Source organism: Leopardus geoffroyi, chromosome C2 (assembly GCF_018350155.1).
Source record: "Leopardus geoffroyi isolate Oge1 chromosome C2, O.geoffroyi_Oge1_pat1.0, whole genome shotgun sequence".
NCBI lineage: Eukaryota > Metazoa > Chordata > Mammalia > Carnivora > Felidae > Leopardus > Leopardus geoffroyi.
Window position 1 is genome coordinate 109,460,437 of NC_059333.1, and position 22,402 is coordinate 109,482,838.

The 22,402-nt window shown below is 39.4% G+C and overlaps 1 protein-coding gene across 10 annotated transcripts in view; it reads left to right on the plus strand.

The window, feature by feature from the left end:
• Positions 1-22,183, plus strand: part of PLCH1 (phospholipase C eta 1) — a 221,024-nt gene extending 198,841 nt beyond the window's left edge. For 5 of the 10 annotated variants that reach the window (XM_045503189.1, XM_045503187.1, XM_045503190.1 and 2 more), the window contains 11 exons: positions 566-657; positions 1,801-1,919; positions 5,156-5,335; positions 5,427-5,534; positions 6,791-6,915; positions 11,374-11,458; positions 13,810-13,956; positions 14,204-14,283; positions 15,821-15,880; positions 16,315-16,669; positions 19,003-22,183. In XM_045503189.1, coding sequence (XP_045359145.1) covers positions 566-657; positions 1,801-1,919; positions 5,156-5,335; positions 5,427-5,534; positions 6,791-6,915; positions 11,374-11,458; positions 13,810-13,956; positions 14,204-14,283; positions 15,821-15,880; positions 16,315-16,669; positions 19,003-21,083 — 3,432 coding nt within the window. In that variant the 3' untranslated portion in view covers positions 21,084-22,183. The remainder of the gene's footprint in view (positions 1-565; positions 658-1,800; positions 1,920-5,155; positions 5,336-5,426; positions 5,535-6,790; positions 6,916-11,373; positions 11,459-13,809; positions 13,957-14,203; positions 14,284-15,820; positions 15,881-16,314; positions 16,670-19,002) is intronic. The other 5 variants (XM_045503191.1, XM_045503192.1, XM_045503194.1 and 2 more) reach the window with 5 other exon arrangements.
• The last annotated feature ends 219 nt before the right edge of the window (positions 22,184-22,402 follow it).

Below are 22,402 nucleotides of genomic sequence, written 5' to 3' on the forward strand. Positions count from 1 at the left end.
AGCCTAAATCCTGTGGGTAATAATTTTCATCTTTTTGCTAGAAATTGAAATGGACCACAATCTCAAAAGTGCAGTTTGATTTAGGCAGTTTATTTGAATGCATGCTGATCAAAAGCAGGAAAAAGTTATTTGTGAAAAAAAATTACTACTGTCTTTTTTTAATCAAATTTGCCTTTTTTGAGTCAGCAGGAGTAGTAAGTTTCCTAAATAAGAGAATATTTTGTCCCCTTACAGTCATTTAAATAGATGTGACAACTCTGACCCTTCCATTCATGGAGACCTTCAATGCATGACTAAGAAAGTCTTTCTAAAATCTACAGCTTATGTGGCTTAGAAGTCAGTCTTAAAGCATGAAACTCTCAGTTTTGCCTTAATATTCTAATATGATTATGACAGGCATGTTTGTTATTGATAGTAAGGCAAGCTGCAATATTTGGTTAATTTGTTTTCTTCCAGGTAATTGTCCTTTTTGTATATATTATAATGCCGAGTCCATTCTCCATACGTTGTAGATGTACCTGATGCAGTGAGTTTGTTGTTAAGTTTACTGTGATTTTTCCGGCAGAAAACCACAAAATCACGGTCTAAGTCTTATAGTACTGATGATGAGGAAGACACACAGCAGAATTCTGGCAAGGAAACTGGCCAGCTGTACAGGTAAGAATGTCCACGTTTTTTGCTCAGACTCCTACAGCCTCTCCACCCCCCATCAGCTTGGCTTCGTTGTATGTATCTAGAGAATCAAGTCACATGGTCAAGTGCTCAGTGCAGCAGGACATGTGAAGATCAACTGGGTATGAGATAATAAGACATGTAAGGGACTTACACTGTGCCTGACACTCTTCCCAAGCAGTAGCTATAGAGAAGAGAGAGGGGCCACATGAGCTAGTACAGGGAGCTCTCCTAGGTGACTAAAGGAGAAGATGGGTCATGAGCACATGTTAAGAGCCAGGCATCTGAGATCAGCCAGACTTGAAACTCTTGCTCCTTTGACATTAACATGGGGCAAATTAGGCTTCTCATATGTATCTATTTCTTAGGCTCATTGTAAAGATTAAAGGAAGTAAACTACTTAGCCCAATAATCCCTATTCCAATGAACTAAGCACTCAAAAATATTAGCTACTTTTTTTTATTATTGCCAATAGAATTTCAGATGAGTAAGATGATTTTCTGGCAGTTTGTGTATACAGTAGAGTCACAGAGGAATGTAAATTTTATCATAGATAAATGCACACACGCACCCCTGTGTCTTTATTGAAAGACTGAAATGAAATGAAATTAAGAGCATGTAGGAATGGATGACATTTAATGCTCAATTAAATTTTATATTTAGCTTCACTTTGACGGAATGTTCATACATAAGAGAGTAACTAGTGAGGGCAGAGAGGATGTCTGTGGTTCCTACCCTTAGGGTACAGAAAATTGAATACATATCTACAGTAAAGGATATAAGAGTGATGGGATCACCTTCCAGGAGACCTCTGCTGTGAATGTTCTCAAATAGAAGTCCAGGTTCTCCTGCCAAAGTGGAGGAGATGTCCAGTGAACTCTGGTGTTCCTCACTAGCTGGGTAACAATGGCAATCAAGCCCTTCACGACAGAACTCACAAATACATAAGAGGACCCTGTGATTCTCAGATGAGCATTGAATAAAACCACATGAGTTAGGGTGTGGTGATGGAAAGAGAGCTGAACTAGGAATCAAACTTGGGTCCTAATCCTGGCTCCATTAGGAGCTGGTAGGGAAGGTTGAGTAACCAGAAGCCTGAACGTCTTCCAGCTCTACAATGACATTTAGTCCTGGGTGTGTGTTTCACAGGTTGGGTCGCCGAAGGAAAACCATGAAGCTCTGCCGAGAGCTCTCTGACTTGGTGGTGTATACAAACTCCGTGGCAGCCCAAGACATTGTGGATGATGGTAAGGACTGAGTTTTTCTTGTAGGATAAATTCTTGACCTTTCTTTGTCAACTGTTTGTTAATCATCAGCACACGTTTCTGGAACTGTGTAGAATCCAACGTAAGTGTCAGGAAACTGACTGCCACTATAATGCTTAGTTCACCAGGAGGAGTATATTGATTACTGTGGTTGCCTGATTGGCTGGAGCTAGAGAAATTTCCTTCAGGGCCGAGGAGGACTTCATTATTCTGCAAAGACAAATGCATTACAGCAAGGTCTTGCCCAAGGCGTGAACTATGGAGACCTGACCTAGTTTGGTGGCCAGGTAACAGATGGACGTTCCTAGTGTGAATGACAGGAAGAAAGAAGAAATTAATTGTCTAAACTAGCGCCTCAAAAAGCCCCATATTTTCTCATTGGAAGTTTTTACTTTGATGAAAATTATTTATTTATTTATTTTTAAATGTTTATCGTTGAGAGAGTGAGAGAGCGAGAGCACCCCAGATAGAGTGGGGAAGGGGCAGAGAGAAAGAGAGAGAGAGAGAGAGAGAATCCCAGAGTGCAGAACCTGATGTGGGGCTTTGAACTCATGAACTGTGAGATCATGACCTGAGTAGAAATCAAGAGTCAGACACTTAACTGACTGAGCCACCCAGGCAACCCAACTTTGATGAAAATAATTTCATGCACAAATTGAAGTTTTAGTAGAAAGAGCAGGGATTTCAGAAGGACGGACTTTTCACTGTTTTTCACCTATTATTTGCCTTGTGTTGAGTTGAGAAATCCTAGTCACAGGTGTTCTTACCCTGGACTTTTCTGCTCTTCTTTCCTTTACCCTCTTCCCTTCTCATTTCTGTTTTGTTCAGTTACTGAATATGCTTATAGAAATGAAGTACAGTCATGTGGCTTTTCAATCTAATTTTAATTTTAGTGGAATGAAATGTAAATTAAAAATCTCTCATTTTCCCAACAAGTCTTAGTGAAGGGAAAATGACATTTTGGTGAGTCTTCTGTCCATTACAAACCTCCAGGATTCTTCCCTCAGATCTGTCTTTTTTGTTTTTCCCATTCCACAAGTGTATCATTTTCTGTGTACAGATTTTCTTACCTTTTGTGTTGATTCCTTCTTCAAATGGTGACAATTAAAAAAAAAAAGTAATTTCACATGAGGGAACATGAGAAACTGTGGTTTTCTTAGCAAGTGAACAACGCATCCTTATAATAACCACCCATAGCTAGAAAATAAACTCAGTGGTTTAATGGTGCTACAGGTGTATTTGGTTTAGAGGAATATAATTTCTTTTTTTAATTTTTAAAAAGTTTTTATTTATTTATTTTTGAGAGAGAGAAAGAGAGAGACCAAGGGAGGGGCCAAGAGAGAGGGACAGAGAGAGAATCCCAAGCAGGCTCCGCATTGTCAACACAGTGCCCGATGCAGGGCTCGAACTCACAAACGATGAGATCATGACCTGAGACGAAACCAAGAATTGGACACTTAATCGACTGAGCCACCCAGGTGCCCCTAGAGGAATATAATTTCTAATAAATACTTTAAGTAATCATAATTCTCTTGGCTTAATGTAAAATAATATTGAGTACTCTTTAGCTCTTGAAGTTAGGAGTTTTTGTTGTGTGTGTGTGTGGCCACAAAATGAGCATTAAATAATGAATGCATGTCTTATCCCAATGCAAAGCAACTCAAATCTATTCATATGCTAATTTGTATGTGCCTAATTAGTAAGGTCATCTTAATGATAATGTGTACATATTTATGTGGAGAGACATAGAAAACAGTGGTACTGATTATAGCGTTTCTGCATCTGAATGTGGCCTGTCAAAAAGAGCGTATTTCTTCCTGTCTTGTTTAAAGCATTGCTCATCAAAATCTGCAGAAGATTATTTTTAGTATGCTTGACATAGGTAAACTTTGTTAATAAGTATGTCAATAAAATATAAGTGATAAGGAAAGAGTCTATATGAGGGAAATCATCTAATTAAAAACTGCAATGCTCTTATTTCTTTGCCTCTATGTTGTATACATGATCATCCCAAGTTCCATCTCTAGAGTGTAATTGGCAGTCATTTGGCCAGCATTTAATATCTAAGGGTATACAATCCTGAGGACAACAGGGACCCTGGGAAACTGTGTGCTCCAATGAACATGCAGTGTGGGTATGGTTCTGGCCCAGCTGGCCCAGGAAGACTCTGTAGTTCAGCTCCTTGGCTATATGAGCTGTGTCCCTCAGTCTGGGTTCCAACATATTTAGCTTGTCAGAGTAAACACTGAAATGGGAATGAGGCTCTGGGCAAGTTTGGTTCTTTATTTAGGCTGGCTTCTTTCAGAACACATATGGCTGGTCATTTTGGAGGTAGGGTGTGGATGTTTGGTGAAGGGGTAGGAGTAGTAGGGGCATTATAGACATGGGATTGGGAGGAAAGGGTAGGAAATTGAATGCTTGGTGGGAGGTTACCTCCATCATGACCCTCAAATTGGCAGCCACCTTGGCCCTGGATTGACACCTCCTGATGATAGTCAGGAAACGTTAATATAGGCTTCCTGTTCTTTTTCCTCCCTTTATATTTCTCATTGTATGTATGGAGGGTGGATGATGGTTCTTGTTTCTGAGATTTTATTTTTTTATAATGCTCTTTACAAATCTTCCTCCACTATTACTCCTACTCATAATTCTATCTAAGTTAACATTAAAACCCTTTTTTTTCTTTTTTGGAATTGGTCTTTTATTTTCTTGGACCCTGAGTGCTATCCGTTAATATGTGTTTCACATGAATGTTTTGTAGATGAATGCCTTCAATGAATGTCTCCCTGTGGTCAGGAATAAGTTTCATAGTTTTATTTATCCATGACTGTCTATATCTTTGGCAAAGATACTCTGTTGGACTCATGCCCCTAAAAAGCAATTTTTGTGCCAGCCCTCATCATACTAGCCAGATAGACATGAATTAGTGACATGTTTTGAATTCCTGGGAGAACAGGGGACTCAGAAACATGCAGTTATGCCAGCCAGACGTGCACCTCTGATTTGGCCTCAAAATGGCTAAAGAGTCCTCAAAATGGCTAAAGAATGGGGCTTTATGGATCTTTCTTAATTAGAAGCTACTGCTACTCTGGTTGAATTCACTCTTTTGCTCTGCATTTTATTATGGGTATAATCTGACATAGGTAAAAGTCCTTGGTGACTGGTGTTTTCTTGGCAGGGGCTCTCACTTTTCTTTTTCCTTTATTAAAAACTGCCAGGAACCACAGGGAATGTGTTATCATTTAGCGAAACAAGAGCACATCAGGTGGTTCAGCAGAAATCGGAGCAGTTCATGATTTATAACCAAAAGCAGCTCACGAGGATTTACCCCTCTGCCTACCGCATTGATTCCAGTAACTTCAACCCTCTGCCGTACTGGAACGCAGGCTGCCAGCTAGGTGCGTATGCCTTGGGAAGAAGCGGTTCTCCGTATGTCCTGACTCTATGCTGCTGTCTTGCCTAATTCTCTCAAACTTTGAACTTACACAGTGGCACTGAACTACCAGTCTGAAGGGCGAATGATGCAGTTAAATCGAGCCAAATTCAAGACAAATGGCAATTGTGGCTATGTCCTCAAACCCCAGCAAATGTGCAAAGGTGTGTGTTCATTTCATGGTTGTCTCTCTGAATGCAGGTAACCTTATTGAAGGAACTCTCTGCAAAATGTGATACATCAGTGTTCTCCAACATGATTCTTCTAAAAAAAATTTGATACTGATTTACTTTTGAGAGAGAGAGAGCATGTGGGGAGGGGCAGAGAGAGAGAGAGAGGGAAACAGGATCGGAAGCAGGGTCTGCACTGACAAAGAAAGCCTGATGTGGGGCTCGAATCTGTGAACCATGAGATCATCACCTGAGCCGAAGGCATCCACTTAACCGACTGAGCCACCCAGGTGCCCCTGCAACATGATTTTTTAAAAAATAGATAGGTTAAGGTATTGGCATGCAAATTGTCACAACTGTTTAATGTTTGGGTAGCATGGTGTTTAGAATGTTCTCTTGTGAGGTTTTTTATGTTAAGGGGGACATGGATAGCCATGGATCATTATCTGAAACCCAGTGTCCCAGCGTGATACTCCCTGGGCATCACTTACAAAATTGTGCTGCCTTCTAAGGTCTGAGCCCTGTCTTTCAGAAACTCCGTGAGTGTGAGTCTGAAATCTGCTAGCAAAATTAAAATACCACCTGAAACAATTGTATCAAGCCCTGTTAGTCTTTGTTAGCACTAATAAAAAAGAAAAGATAATGTAGCGTTAGATCAAGAAACACTTCTTTTTGGCTCTGCTCATTAAAATTCTTTTAAAAATTTCCAAATTGGCTTTTTAACAATTCAGGTAAAAAAGCGTTGACAGATGTGCCTTCTGGATTTTATGCTTTGCATGTTTTCTTACTCTTCTATTTACTCAGTTTCAGGTCTTCTTTCCATTTGTTATATTCACTGTCTATACCTATGATAGTTTAAGTTAGGGGATTATTCACATCTGACATAACTGCTCTTCTTCTCTACACTATTGGCATTCCAATAACATGCTTCTCTTCCCTCATGCCATGATTGATAATTGCATCACAGATGTTTCAAATTGGCCCATTCTTTTGCCTTTGGGAGCATGGATTCTAGCAAAAACCACAGCTATAGAAATGCCAGCTGGCATTGCCTTCGGTCAAAAGCCACACTGATAGTTACGTGATCATTTCTTTTCTCTAAAAAACACCGTAGTAATTCAGCATTTGCCGTTTCTTTGTTCTACATGCTTAAACTGTGTGTGTGTGTGTGTGTGTGTGTGTGTGTGTGTGTGTGTGTGTTTTCCCATGTTACCAGCCTCAGATTTTAACCTCTGCTTTATTTGGCTTAGGTACTTTCAACCCTTTCTCTGGTGATCCACTTCCTGCCAACCCCAAAAAGCAGCTCATCCTGAAAGTGATCAGTGGACAGCAACTCCCCAAACCTCCAGACTCCATGTTTGGAGACCGAGGCGAGGTAAGCCACATGTATGAACATGTTAATTACGTGATTATTTTATTATGTTTATACTGAATCTGAAATATCTTCAGAATTCTCTGTCTCTCTCACTGTCTCTATGTGTGTATGTGTATGTGTTCACAATGAGCACTGACCTCAGCTCATCAGATATCAACTGACTTCTTGGCAAAGCACACATGGTTCCTTCTGGAATGCAGTGTACCTTCTATTTTGGAGGCATGCTCATGTCCTTCTTCTCAGAGAAGGTCTATCACCCCAGGCTCTTTGCCTGGATCTTGAATGTTGACTGGGGACACCACACAGCTCTGCTGTTGGGTTCCACCATAAGCTCTTTGTTGCAAATCTCAGCTGACCCGTGATACCCTGCGGCCATCCACCTCACCTTGTCAACCTTCATTCCCATTCTCCACGGTGGCCATTTCCAGCCTTCTCCCTCCTCGAACCTGTGTTCTCATCACTTCCTTCTCATCTTCAACAGATGGCACCGTGTCCTACTTCTCAGAAAGTAGGAGCTTCATATGGGACCATTTGTTCCATCTCCGTTGCCTCCAGCCTAATCCACACCACCATTGTCTCTTGTCAGTTCTGCTGTGGTAACCTCCCAGCTGACTGGTCTCCCTGTGGCCATTCTGTCCTCTAAGCAGCAGGAGTAATCGGGCAGTGTTAGAATATGTATCCTTACCTCTCCTTTCCTTCTTTCTCTTCTTCAGTCTGCAAAAATGAGGACTCACTTCTTACTTTTTCTCTCAAACTTTTTATTTTGAAAATTTTTAAACCTCAGTAAAGTTGGAATAGTAAAATTAATGCCACATCTCCAGCACCTAGATTCACTTATAAAATTACAAAATTTGTTACATTTCCTTTCTCTCTCTTTCATGTGTAAATGTATTTGTATATGTGTGCATAAGTGTATTTTATGTGTGTGTATATATATATATATACACACACACATATACACACAAGTGCAAATACACACATTTGCATTTCTTTGCAGTCATTTGAGAATAAATTGTTGGCATTATGACCTTTGACTCCTAAATACATACCATCTTCAGCATTTATCTCCTAAAAATAAGAACGTTCTCCTGTGTAGCCATAATAAAGGCATGACTTTTAACATTCATGCAATAATATTATCTAATATAAAATCAACATTCAGTTTTCTCCAGTTCTCCCCAAATTGTCCTTATGTCCTTTTTTTTTCTTTATGTATTCAGGATCCAATCAAGGATCACACATTGCTTTTAATTGTCATTTCTCTCTGGCCCTTTTTTTTTTTTTTAAACAACAACAACATTTTAAAATGTTTGTTTATTTTTGAGAGACAGAGAGAGGCAGAGCATGAAGGGGTGGGTGGGGATCAGAGAGAGAGGGAATCACAGAATCTGAAGCAGGCTCCAGGCTCTGAGCTGTCAGCACAGAGCCCAACGCGGGGCTCGAACTCACGGACCGTGAGATCATAACCTGAGCCGAAGTTGGAGGCTTAACTGACTGAGACACCCAGGTGCCCCTCTCTGGTCCTTTTAAATTCTACAGCAGTCCTTCGGCTTTCTTGTTTTGTTTTCATGATATCGACATTTTACAAAATGCCCAAGTCAGTTATTTTTAGAATGTCCTTCAATTTGAATTTAATGTCCTGATTGCTTCTTCATGAATGGAATAAACATAAATGTATTTGTCAGGAGTACTCCCTGGGCAATGTTGTGTCCTTCTCAGTACATCACATCAGGATCTGTATGATGTCACTTTATTCAGTGATTGATCACATTACTTGAATAAGGGGGTTTCTTCCAGGTGTTTTTCATTGTCTAGTTATCTCTTTACCTTTGTAACTAATATATAGTGTGGGGGGTTAGAGTAATTCTTTATATATATGAGGAAATATGGTTTTTTTGGTCATTAAAATAAAACCCAATCTCCTTAACTTGGCTTATAAGGTTCTCTATCAGGAGATTTCAACTTTTCTTGAGCCATGGAACACTTTGGTATATAATGTGGCCATCTGGACCCCTTCTCAGAATAAAAATTTTGATGCATAAAATAAAATAGGGATATACTGGAAATCAGTTATATTGAAATTCACTTATCAAAATATTAAAAATAAATTGTGATATGCATATATCTATTAATGCAATAAATAGCAGGATCTAGGGGTTGGTTTATTAACTATTAGAATTTTGAAGCTGTGATAAATGTAGATGATACATGGAAATTTCTGCAACAACTGTAATAGGACACAAAAGCATCCATGATTTCTACCAGATACAAAATTACAATTCTAGTACTATTATTTTGGGCTTTAGTCATAAGCTAATGAAAATAAAGATAAGATAAAGATACAGTTTTTCCCCCTATCCAGGCTCCCTGAATTCTCATCCCATGATCTCTCACATTGTTTATCCGTCTGAGAATGAAATAACCATTAGTCTTGCTTTCATTCAGAAAACTGATTGTCATCTTAAATTTTCATCTTGTCTTTGCTCTCCACATATGATATATTACCATCTCCTCGGACTTCTACCTCCCACACCTCTTTCCAGTCTTGCTGCCAACCATCCAATTCTGTTCTTCCAGCATCTCAGCTGGATTACCGTATGTGGAAGCAGACACTGGTGTCTCAGGTTTGCATTTGAGGAAACTGAAGCACAAGATACTTGCCTAAGGCAGCACAGGAGCCAAGTTTTGAAGCAGGAAGTTGCTCTTCAAGTCTGTGGTTTTCTTGAATTCCTTATGAACAGAAGTCAGAAGTCATACTTACTAGTTGTCCCCCAAAATCTGAGCTACCCAATTGTCCAGTTTTAGCCCAGGGTTCTATTAAAAGGAAAAACCTCTAGCATAAAATGCCCTACTGAAAATGAATAAACATCAGAGTTTATGTAGTGTAGACAAAAAGTATGTGTATCCACCCAATTTTCTCAGCATGTTTTTCCAGTATTCTTCTAGCTCTTATTCCCTGAAGCTCCCCCCAAAACACCATATTCCCCTTACTTCCCCAGTTCCTAGAACATGTTTTCTCAGACTTCATTAGTCTCTCCTTTACACTTTTAGATCTGCTCTTTCTGGACTCTTTAGGTTCCAGTCTTTCATTGCTCATTATCCAGAACTTGCATGATAAAATAGCTTATTTGCATGATAAAATCAAGATACCTTCTGGAAGATAGGGGATGTAGGGGATGTGGGAAAGAAGACTAAGCATTCAGTTTTTCTATTGATTCCTTCTTAGTCTTTTAATTTTTTGACTTAATGTAACTTTAAAAGAGCAGTTAAGTGTCTGACTTCAGCCCAGGTCATGGTCTCATCAGGCTCTGTGCTGACAGCTCGGAGCCAGAGTCTGCTTCAGATTCTGTGTCTTCCTCTCTCTCTGGCCCTCCTCTGTTCACACTGTGTCTCTCAAAAATAAATAAACATTAAAAAAAAATTAAAGTTACATTATAGTACTCAGTTGATTTAAATACAGTAAAGTGCACAAATCAAATGTGGATAGCTTGATTAATTATTGTTTATGCAACCCAGATCCAGACAGAACATCTGAGAACCCCCCAGAAGGCTTCTATTCACTCTTCCAGTAAATATCTATTCCCAACCCCCAAATCAAACACCAACCTCTATCACAACAGATTAATTGTGCTATGCTCAACTTGTATGTAAATGGACTCTTACAGTATGTACTCCTTTTTTTTTTAAGATTTTTTTTTTTTTTTAATGTTTATTTATTTTGGGGACAGAGAGAGACAGAGCATGAATGGGGGAGGGGCAGAGAGAGAGGGAGACACAGAATCGGAAGCAGGCTCCAGGCTCTGAGCCATCAGCCCAGAGCCTGACATGGGGCTCGAACTCACGGACCGCGAGATCGTGACCCGAGCTGAAGTCAGACGCTTAACCGACTGAGCCACCCAGGCGCCCCAAGATTTTATTTTTTAAGTAATCTCTATACCCACTGTGGGGCTCAAGCTCACAACCCTGAGATGAAGAGTTGCAAGCTCTTCCAACTGAGCCAGCTAGGCACCCCTAGTATATTCTCTTCTATGTCTGAATTGCTCAACGTTATGTCTCTGTACCAGAACTTTTTCTTTTTCATTGTTGTATGATAGTCATTAAATGAATAGTCCACAATTCATCCCTCCTACTCATGATACACATGTAGGTTGTTTCCAATGTGTGACTATTATGAATATGGCTGCTCTGAGCATGGACAAAAGGTCTCATTTCTGTTGGGTATATACCTTGAACTGGACTTGTGGGTTCATTGGATAAAATTTGTGTAGCATCAGTAAATACTGGCAAACAAAAATTTAGTCTTCTAGTTATGTTTCATATATCTAAATCTGCCGTTCAGTTTCTCTTTCTTAGTAAGCACCTAATAAAATGGTTTGCTGTTGAAATGTGGCCAATATTCTCAATTAACACACACGTAGAAATGTATCAGTTGTAATAATACTCTCTTTATTTACGTAGATCATTGATCCTTTTGTTGAAGTTGAAATTATTGGATTGCCAGTAGACTGCTGTAAAGATCAAACTCGCGTAGTAGATGACAATGGTAAGATGATAATCTGTTTGCTTTTCTTTTTTTAATGGTTGGTTGGTTATTTATTTATTTATTTATTTATTTATTTTGAGAGAGAGAGTGCAAGTGGGGACGGGGGCGGGGGTGGGTGGGTGGCTGCGGTGCAGAGAGAGAGGGAAACAGAATCAGAAACAGGCTCGAGGCTCTGAGCTGTCAGCACAGAGCCTGACAAGGAGCTCAAACTGTGAGATCATTGACCTGAGCTGAAGTCGGGCGCTTAACTGACTGAGCCACCCAGGTGCCCTCATAATCTGTTTACTTTTTATCAAGAAGCTCTAAAAATAAAATTTGTACTGAAAAAGAAAAATTTATCTATGTGGAAAAGAAATAGATCCCTAAAATTTGTAACTGCCATCTGAATTTTATGTTAAAATCTTTTAAACACATAAAACTGAGTAAATGTGGGTTTGGTGCATGGTATGTTCTGGTGGATGTTGTAATCTAGGCTCCTAAATTCTTTGCTTTTGAAGCAAATTGTGTGTGTGTGTGTGTGTGTGTGTTTTCCCTAGTGAAGAGAATAAATGTTATTTTAAAGGGCTGGGTTGAAAATTAGGAAAATGCCCCTGTGTTTTCATGACATAGTTGCTTCAAAGCTCTCATTCATGAAGGCTACATGTCTTGATGATTTTTCATTCTTTTTCTGGAGCATGTAAAACTCTAAAGGCAAGTGCAGCATGCACTGGAAAGTTGACTTCTTGATATGTGCATCTGGTCTATTGGCAGCATTCTTGTATTCTGGTCATGACGTAAAACAAAGCTTTCTTTACCCAAGCCTCATGTCTTTTTCTTGGTAATCTTCTTAATTGGGGTTTGTTCATATATTTGACAAACATTGTGGCATACCTATTTTTTTTTTCAGTCTCTAGTCATTAATACTTGAACTCTAAACCTCAATGCTCAAAACATTCAGGAAATTAGAGGTTCATAGTGAGACCCTAGGTATTTTCTAGTTTAAAGGAAAGGAATTTGGGGATTCAAGAATAGCATAAGCCTATGACTTTAGGAAATGACATGCTTAAAGGAAGCAAACTTCCTATATTGCATTTTCCTACCAATGCCCATTGGTGGTGTGTTTTTTTCTGGTTTTTGTTTTTGTTTTTGTTTTTGTTTTAGTCTCAGAAGTAATTGAGAGGTCATTACTAAGTTAACAAAAACATAATCTCTTCTCTTGTTCAGGAGGGGCATCTCAGTGATTTCAGTCCATAATTATTTCCTTACCTGAGGCATTTAATAGGGTCAGGTAGCTGATACCTCCTGACTGCTGTATTTGATAAAACTTATTTGCATTTTTAGAAAAGAGAAACAAATTTACAGAGTATTTGAATTTTTAGCAGTTAATATAATTATTTTGTCTGAGAAAATTTTATCAAGAAATAAGTGTATTTTTACTTTGAGAATATGAGTTGAATTATATATCTATTTATTTTCAATGGCTATGAAAATATATCTTTCATGTATTAAGGTCTAGCTTCATGAGAAGCCACTGGAAAACAATAGGGTGTAGTCTAATTCAGCTCTGTAACTAGTGTGACTTTAGGTGTATTCTTTTCTCGGAATATCAGTTTTCTCAACTACAAAATGACTTATAAATACTTACATTTCTTACTTTAAAAAAGCATTTATAACTTGTGTAATTTAAAAAAGTTGTGTAGTTTTGAAAAATAGTATGTATTTTTTCTGAATTAGAAAAAACCCAAAACCCTGTCTTGCCATCCTTAGAGGATTGCCATAAGAATTAAGTAAGATGCCATATGTACAGTGGCATTGGAACCTGCACAGGACCTTATAAAATGTTTGCTGGTGATTATTATAGTAGCAGAATCTTTTGTGGGTGAGAAGCATGATTATATTTGGCAGAGTATCTCTTTCTCTTTCTCTCTCTTTCTTTCTTTTTTTCTCTCTTTCTCTCTCTCTTTCTTTCTTTCTTTCTTTCTTTCTTTCTTTCTTTCTTTCTTTCTTTCTTTCTCCTTTTTTCTTTTGTTTTTCCTAAAACATTATTCTTAGACCACTACTAAAGGTACTTTTTGAGCTTACTGAAGCATTCTGAAATTGCCTAAAGGAACTTTCCCTACAATGCAATTTGGCATCAAAGATTATTAGAATTGATGTAATCATTTAAAGGCAATTTTCCTACCAATTATTTTCTGGCAATGGGGCAAATTCCAAGGCTTTATTTCAGGAAGGCATCCTGGAGTGGCTTGGTCATCTTCACGAGTTTAATAACCATTGCAAGCAATTTTCAGTCTGCTTTGCAGGCGATGCTGCCAATTCATTTTTAGTCAAGCCCTTTGCTTTTCTAATTTTTCTCTGCCTATTTCTCTGAGGATTTAACCCTGTGTGGGAAGAAACCCTGACATTTACAGTACACATGCCAGAAATAGCTTTGGTTCGGTTCCTTGTGTGGGACCATGATCCGATTGGACGAGACTTTGTTGGACAAAGAACCGTGACCTTCAGCAGCTTAGTGCCGGGTAGGTATAGGCTGGCTTTTCCTTTCTAGGCTGACCATTCAGTTTTCTTTGGAAAACTTAATATATGATATGTGATATACACAACATATGTCATATATGATATATAAACTATGTATTATATGAGTGTTGACATGTTTTATGAAATGTAAAGAATTATAGTAAAGTCAAATACTTAATTCAGTTGCACCAATGGGAAAGCCAAATGTAAGTTCAAGTAAAAGGAAACTGTTTTCTCTGCTTTTATCAGGCTACCGGCATGTCTATTTGGAAGGACTGACAGAAGCATCCATATTTGTCCACATAACAATCAATGAAATCTATGGAAAGGTGAGAAAGATTGTAGTGCTTAAAGCCACATGCAACAACAATGCGGTCCTTAACAAACTTATTTTTTGACTGATTGCGTAAAAGGAACACACATCTTGACAAAGCTGTTCTTTAGCAGAAAACTGTTGAGAAGCCTAGCAAGCCCAGTGTGCTATCCTATCAGGTCCCATCGTGATCCACATGTGTTCCTTCCATTGTTCTGGGGTGTGTACTCATTGCTTCCACCCAGGGGGGGCTCTCTGGGCTTATGAAAAAACTGCTATTCTCTCAGATGATCATTTGTTTCACTAAAACAATAAATATATAGTTAAACGTTAAATTTTATTTAAATACTTAAGAGGACCTAGCTGGCTGCAGCAGGAAATGTAGCGTCTCAGATGTTTGATGAATTACGAGTACTAACCAGACTGTGATTCTAGCCAGTTCTAGGCAGGAGGTGTTCATTTGGTGCCTTTGTATTTAACCGAAAACCTAAAACTCCCCACCCACGGGAATTTTAAGGACTTTATAAGGACTCTTTCTTTTAAGAAATAGACTATAAAAATGTAACCTGTTTTTCTCCTCGTGCTGTTCTCTTCAGTACACAGCTCACTTGAGGTTTACAAATCAATGGGCTATCCTGTAGGCACACCAAGTAATTGGGGATTTGGCCACTAGAATGAATTTCCAGGACCAGATGTGATTTGGAGGGACTGTAAGAGCATTGACTAGCACCTTGGAATGTCCAGTGTTCTTTATTAGAAAGTCTCCTGTAGACTTCTATATATTCTCTGTGCCTTATCTTCCTCAGCTATAAATGTAGGGTAAAAATAGTACCTACCTCGTCAATATGCTATCCTTATCCTTAGAAAGCTGCCTACCATATAGTAAATGTTCAAAAATGCTGGTTAATATTAATACTGTTATAACTACAAGCCAAATTCTAGGGAGTGGACCAATTCAGGCTGAATTAGAGGGTATAATGTTTAGCTGTACATTGGCTGGTATGGGAGGGGCACTAAGGATTGTAATTTCTAAGAGTAGTGAAGTTTTATTCTGTGATGTTCTGTGTTTAATCCTTGGTTTCTGCCCATGCTGTTTGTTGAAATGCTTCCTCTGGCACAATTGCACACAAATGTAAATGTTAGAAAATGATTCTTGAATTTCTAGGAATCCCAGGTTAAGAAAGTAGTAGTATCTCTAGCATTTATCAGGCTTGAGGGAAACAATAAAATTCAGAATTCGTTTAAAACTTGAACCAGAAAGAAATTAAAATGTGAAAAAGAAAGTGTTCCATAGGATTTCCATGTTCCTACCTAGATGTCTTCCTCAAGTCACATTATATATTACTTTCAACGTGTATTTGGGTTGGGATACATAATCCACAATGCGGAGGTGATGAGCTGAGCAACGAATGAACCTGTGACTAACACTCACCGGAAGTGGAAGAAAGGGTTTATAGAAGCATTTTTATTCTTCTCCTTGGTTTTTACTTGTGCCACTTTTCTTGAATGAGCCCAAATTGTGTTTTGTTGTGTTTTGTTTTTTTCCCTTGCAGTGGAGTCCTTTAATACTCAACCCCAGTTATACTATATTGCACTTTCTAGGAGCTACAAAGGTAGTTTCTCAGCATGGTGCTTTGTTCTTGCCGACATATTTCTTTTTAAATGGTTATGGCAGCATGCTCTCTCATATCACTCCATTTCCTGCTTACCACTTTGAAACATGCATCTGTTGCTTTAAGGCGGCCGAAGTTCATAACAGTCTATTAAGTGTGGAAACTTTTCCTATCACCTCATCATCTCTGGGTAGGAAACTTCTGGGTAGCTTGGTTGTGAAAATGGAAGGCTGCCTCCTCACAAAGTAAGGTCAATAAGACTTGCATGGTGTTGTGTAGACATGCTGTGAGCTGCCATTTTCTTGGTTTGAATATACTTCAATGGCTGTAAAATTTTGTTTTGTGTTCATTTTTCATGGAGCTGTCATGTCAAAGGCAAGCGGTTGCCACAATGGGATTTGCTTAACTTGTGCTTCATTCTTTTGTGTCTTCAGAACAGACAGCTCCAAGGTCTGAAGGGATTGTTCAATAAGAATCCCAGACACGGTTCTTCAGAAAACAATTCCCATTATGTTCGGAAACGATCAATTGGAGATAGAATTCTGCGACGCACCGCCAGTGCTCCAGCCAAAGGCAGAAAAAAGAGCAAAATGGGCTTCCAAGAAATGGTAGAGATAAAGGATTCTGTGTCTGAGGCTGCGAGAGATCAGGATGGTGTCCTGAGGAGGACCACACGGAGTCTGCAAGAGCGCCCTGTCTCTATGCCTGTTGACAAAAGTCTGCTGGGGGCTTTGTCACTACCTGTATCTGAGACAGCAAAGGACACTGACGGAAAAGAAAGCTCCCTGGGTAAGATGCTTTACGTTTCTCTAAGAATAAATCCTTTGAACCCATATTCTGGTCCCTGATTACCATTAGGACCTGGTTGACATTTTATAGTCAAAGTAAAAATATACTAAAAAATAAGTAATTTTTAATGTTACCTTTAGACAGGATTTTAAACTTTGGGAAGAGGGCGGTAGAAGAGCTATTTTCTAGTCACCTAAAGCCTTAGAATAACATCGAAGTTTGTAATTGATAGGGGAACGATCAGGTGTGATGGTACAGAGCCCGTGGGTCTGCGAGGTGCCGTGCAGGGAGGTGAAACCTGCGAAATAGGAGCAGAGATGTTGTTTTACCAAGTGGGTACAAATGTTACTGATGGTTCTGAGGTTAAATAGAATCATAGTGATTCTTCTGAGGTTAACTGTAGTTGCATTTCTTTCCCCAATGTATAACACATTTCCATGATTGGAAATGTTTATGGAGAATGAAGTAAAGCCAGATGTTAACAGCAAGCCATCTTCTTTACTTGAGAAATCTTTGCTTCTTCAAGAGGTAGCTCAGGTGATATTTTCCTGTGGTCTCATTTCCTTGGTCCCCGGATACTGGCAGGGAAGGAAGCATGTCCATGGTTCCTGTCCGGTTATAGGCTCCTCAAGCATAGGGACCAAGCATTACCCGTCTTTTTCTTAATCTGAGCATAATGCTTTTTCATTCATATCAAGAACGTGATAAAGAATGATGCCTGCTTTGCACGGTACCAAAGAGCTCCTGAATTGTGTCAGTGACTCCTTCCCCCGCCCTTGGTAATTTAAGCACCAAAACTGTCCATTTGATGTGTCTGCAACAAGAGTTTTAGTTAAATCAGAATCCTGTCAGACAAGTATGATGCGATACCTATTTACTTTAGGAAAATACTCCTGTTATCAATCAATCAAATTTCAGTCTTCTCTTTTCTCACAAACTTCATTTTGCTTATGTGGATTTTTATTATAAGATATTCTAAGGGAACAAATGAATTTTTGAATGGCTTATTTGAAGAGAAAAAGAGAGTTTAAAGGTTTGAAATTTTGCTAGGAGCAGTGTCAGAGAAGAGATGAAATACATACTTTAAGGTTTATTTCAAAACCTCATTTTGGGGGAAGATAAATCTGTACTCAATAGAAATCAATACTGGTTAACCCAGAAAGCAATATTTAGTTGGTGTGTGTATCCTCCCTTTAACAGCTATATAGGTTTGTCATTTTCATGTATATTATATGAGACTTATGGTAACAATTGAACAGACATAGCCATGCAATGATTCAAGTTATAATGGAGAAAAAAAAAAGTGGAGAAAATGCAGTATACAAAATTCTGTATATAATTTTGTCCCTCTAAAGAAGGTTACAGTAGCTATCTCTGAGTGGTAACATCATAGGGTATTTAATTTTTTCCTTGATAATTTTTGGGTTTATCAAACTTTTTATGATGGATTTTTCTTTAGTTAGGAAGGTATTTGGTAAGTTAAATAAATTCTTCTTTTTTATATATCCTGACTGAAAGCATTAAAAAAAGCTACTAATTAGATCAAGAATAATTGAACATTTGATATTATCTTAGCGTTATCCTAAGCATGATGGAGTAGCCCAAAGTATTGTGAATTTTGTGTTTTTATAGCTTTCCATACGGTGCCCAATATTTTACTGCCTCTTTTAGGGGGAAATGCAGTATGAAATTTGTGTATTAAAAACAAAAATAGGATTAACAAAAAATTAGATATTAGCACCAGCATAGAATTGGTGACCAAGTCTTTAGTTTTACACCTCAAATAGATACTGGTATTTTAATACATTTATTGTACCTTCTAACCTGCTTCAGAACCTGATTAAAGTAGCTGTTTTGCCAAGATGTTTTTTAAAATAATATGATTTGTGATTTTTACTAATACATGTGTAACTTTGAAAGCTTATAGTATCTTGCTTGCAGGTACCACAGTACTTCGTTTAACAGAACTGTCTTGTTCTATTTTTATTGCCATGCTTCTGTGTAGTACAAATCTGAATAGGAAACAACTTAAGGTAATCCTCACTGTAAAAGTATGGTAACTCATTGACATTTTTTTTTGACAATGAATATTACATCCTTAGCTGATGTAATAGATACTCAAAGGGAAGCTTCAGTGAAATTCCTATAAATATAGTTTACCATTTATTCATCACACAGACACTTTGTTACAAACCTCTGCAATCCATAACTATATTCTGTCACGATGTAACAGATCTGCATTCTCCATTTGTCTGTCTGAAGACAAACATGAGTGTTTGCAGGGTCTATAAAAAGCGATACATGTTACCTAAAATGTTCTTTGTTTCATTCAGCAGAAGATAAGGATGGAAGAAAAGGGAAGGCAAGTGTAAAAGACCAACATTTTCCAAATTTCAACAGAAAGTTGTCCTCTTCCTCTAGCGCTCTCCTACACAAAGACATCAGCCAAGGCAACTCCACCACGTCTGTTGCCAGCGTGGCAATCACGGGAGAACCGTGGGGAGTGCCAGGTCCTAAGGGTGGGAGAGCCAAAGCAAACGTGTCAAGTGATTGCCGGGAACATGAGTGCCCCAGCCAATCCCTCTCCCCGCGGCAGCGTGTGGCTCTCGGTCCTGCCGTTACTCCAACACAAGGTCTGTGTGGTGTGAAAACCAAGGAAAGTGGCAGTGTGGGGGGCTCTGTGGAAGAGAAAAGCACGTTATCAGGAAGCATTTTCTCTCAGAGCAATTTGGAGATTAAGAACTTGGAAGGTCACTGGGGTAAGGGCCGAGCTGCAACATCCTTTTCGTTGTCAGACGTCTCTACGCTCTGTTCTGACATACCTGACTCACATTCCACTGCCCTTCTGCAGGAGAGTGAAATTTCCCATCTTATTGACGATGTCACTTTAACGAATGAGAGCGAGCCGGGCAGTTCCATCTCTGCCCTGATTGGCCAGTGTGAGGAGGCCAGTGATGAGGTAAACCTCGCAGTCGTTTCTCACGTCCATAGTGCTAGTGCCGTGTTACATCATTCTCCCTTGCCCCCCTTGGATGGAAAATTGCCTTTCAGGCATGACTTTTCCATGGGAAAACCCAGGTCATCCTTCCTGTGCTCATCTCCTGAGCCAATTGCTTTCTCAAGTCCCGAGACCTCCAAACACTCCACCCACACAGTTTGCGAAACTACCTGCACTCCTGTCTCTAAAACCAAACCAGATGACAACCTTTCTGGTAAGGCCAAGACGGGGGCTGTGGAAAACAGCCTGCCTGGGTCCTCTAACACTTCTCACTGCCAGTTACCAAAAAGTCCCAACCATGGAAAAGACTGGGAAATGCTAAAGAACCACGGCCCTGCCACTTGCACGGACTCGACGCTGGAAGATGTAATAGCCGATGCCACTCTCTGTTTAAATTCTGGAGAGAGCAGTCTCGTGGAAATGGATGGGGACTCAGAAAACCTGTCTATAACAGCCTATGAATATAGAAGAGAGGACACAAGTCACCTTGATTCTCCTTTAAAACTGAAGTATGGTCAGGATGTGGTGGAACATTTTCAAAGAGGTTTGAGAAATGGCTACTGTAAAGAGACTGTCCACTCTTCTGTCTCTGAAATCTTCAACAATATTCAAGATGTCAAAAATCAAAGCATTTCCTGTCTAGCCTATCAGGGTGCTGGTTTTATGCATAACACCTGCTCAAATTCAGATGCAAAAACGAACCAGACCTGTGTGCCCCTGTCTAGTGATGAAGCCATGCATGCCCCCGCCCCCAAGCAGCCCACACATCCTCCTCTGCCTGCTCTGAAGCTGCCCAGTCCTTGCAAATCCAAAAGTCTGGGGGACCTAACGTCAGAGGACATTGCCTGCAACTTCGAAAGCAAGTACCAGTGTATCAGTAAGAGCTTTGTTACAACTGGCATTAGAGACAAGAAGGGTGTGACTGTGAAGACAAAGTCCTTAGAGCCTATAGACGCCCTGACCGAGCAGCTGCGGAAGCTTGTGTCTTTTGACCAGGACGAGGGCTGTCAAGTGCTCTACTCAAAGCAGGATGCCAACCAGTTCCCCAGGGCACTGGTCAGAAAGCTGTCATCCAGAAGTCAGAGCAGAGTGCGCAATATTGCCAGTCGTGCCAAGGAAAAGCAGGAAGCCAACAAGCAAAAAGGTGTAAACCCCAGCCACGCGGGAGGAGTGGTTCTTCGAAACAAGCCGTCAGCGCCCCTGCCTGCGGGCAACCGGCACTCCACCGGCTCCTACATCGCAGGCTATCTGAGGAGCACCAAAGCGGGGGGCCCGGAGGGCCGGGGCATCCCCGAAGGGGCATGCGCAGCCTTGCGCCCTGGCTACGTCGACCAGTTTTGTCCGGATAATTCTGTTTTGCAGACCGAGCCAAACAGTGATGACAAACCAGAAATTTATTTTCTTTTGAGACTGTGAATTACGTAAAGCTGCATTTTCAGTGTTTACAAGGTATTCCGTAGAGTTGTCAGAGTTTCCGGTAAATACGGTCTTGGCTTTGAAATGATTTTAAAATGTATTTTTAAACTTGTGCTTTGGTCTCCCTTTGACTCCACATGTTCTTCCTGTTTATGTGTTTGTATATAGATTGGGATGACATTTCCCATGTGCATATGATCTCTCTTCCCCGAAGTGTAAATGCCGTCAGTAAGAAATATGTGCATGCCCTAGGTGTGACAGTTCTCAGCGGCTTGGGTTATGATGTGTGTACGTTTCTTTACCACCCCCTTTGCTCTGTGTCCTCAGATCACAGTCACAAATGTAGTCAGTTTTACTCTCTAATTGCTGAGTTCGTTAAGAAACTTTGCAAAGGACAAAGGGGTACATTCTTTATTTTAAAGCTATCGTCATCATTCCTAGTTTTCCTTCTTCGCTGAGAAGCCCAAACTCATTTTTATAACTCAGCTAAAAGAAGATTGAAAGAGTTACCTTACCTTTTAAGATTTCTCTACCCCAGGCAGAATAAGAGTTCAAAGGAGATTGGTGGCTGTTCCCCCCACACCCTCTCATTTTAGAGTAGGCTGGGAGGGTGTGAGGGAGAAAACAAACTTCTGTATATAGAGACAAAATTGTTTGTTTTACATAAATTTTGTTACATATTTTTGCTAACGGCTTTGTATGTAACAAGAACACAGTTGCCAAGCTATTTGTTGTACTTTTGAATTTTCTGATTAAATTATAGACTGCAAATACTGGCTTTCAGAACGAGGGACTTCTGTCAGACGCTAACAATAATTGTAGCACAGATTGAAAACATCCCCAAAGCTGTCGAGCAAAAAAAAAAACAAAAAAAAAACCATTTTTCTCATAATAAAATCCAAGTAAATAGATAATTAGAAGAAACCTTTTCCCTTCACGGAGCCACGTAACTATATTTTAGAACCAACATACGTTATTTTCACTGTGAATCCATTTTTTATTGCATGTTCAGATGTCCCTCTCTGCTTTTTTGTAATATTAACTGCAATGATGTTCTTCTTGGAATTCATGGAAATATAATTAAAGCAGATTTTTAAACACTTGGTGAGTGTTTTTTTTCAATTGCAGCTCATATGTGACTGCTGAGTAAGGGACCCAGAGCACTCAGAAATATTTTCCTTTTCATCTGTTCACAGCAGAAGATAGCTTCTACAGGGGATAGGTTTAAGCAGCAATTTATGTCTCTGAGTGTTTTCATTATGCCTTTAAAGACCATATTTGTAAGGTAACTTGAAAAGAAATCAAATGTAATGAGTTTC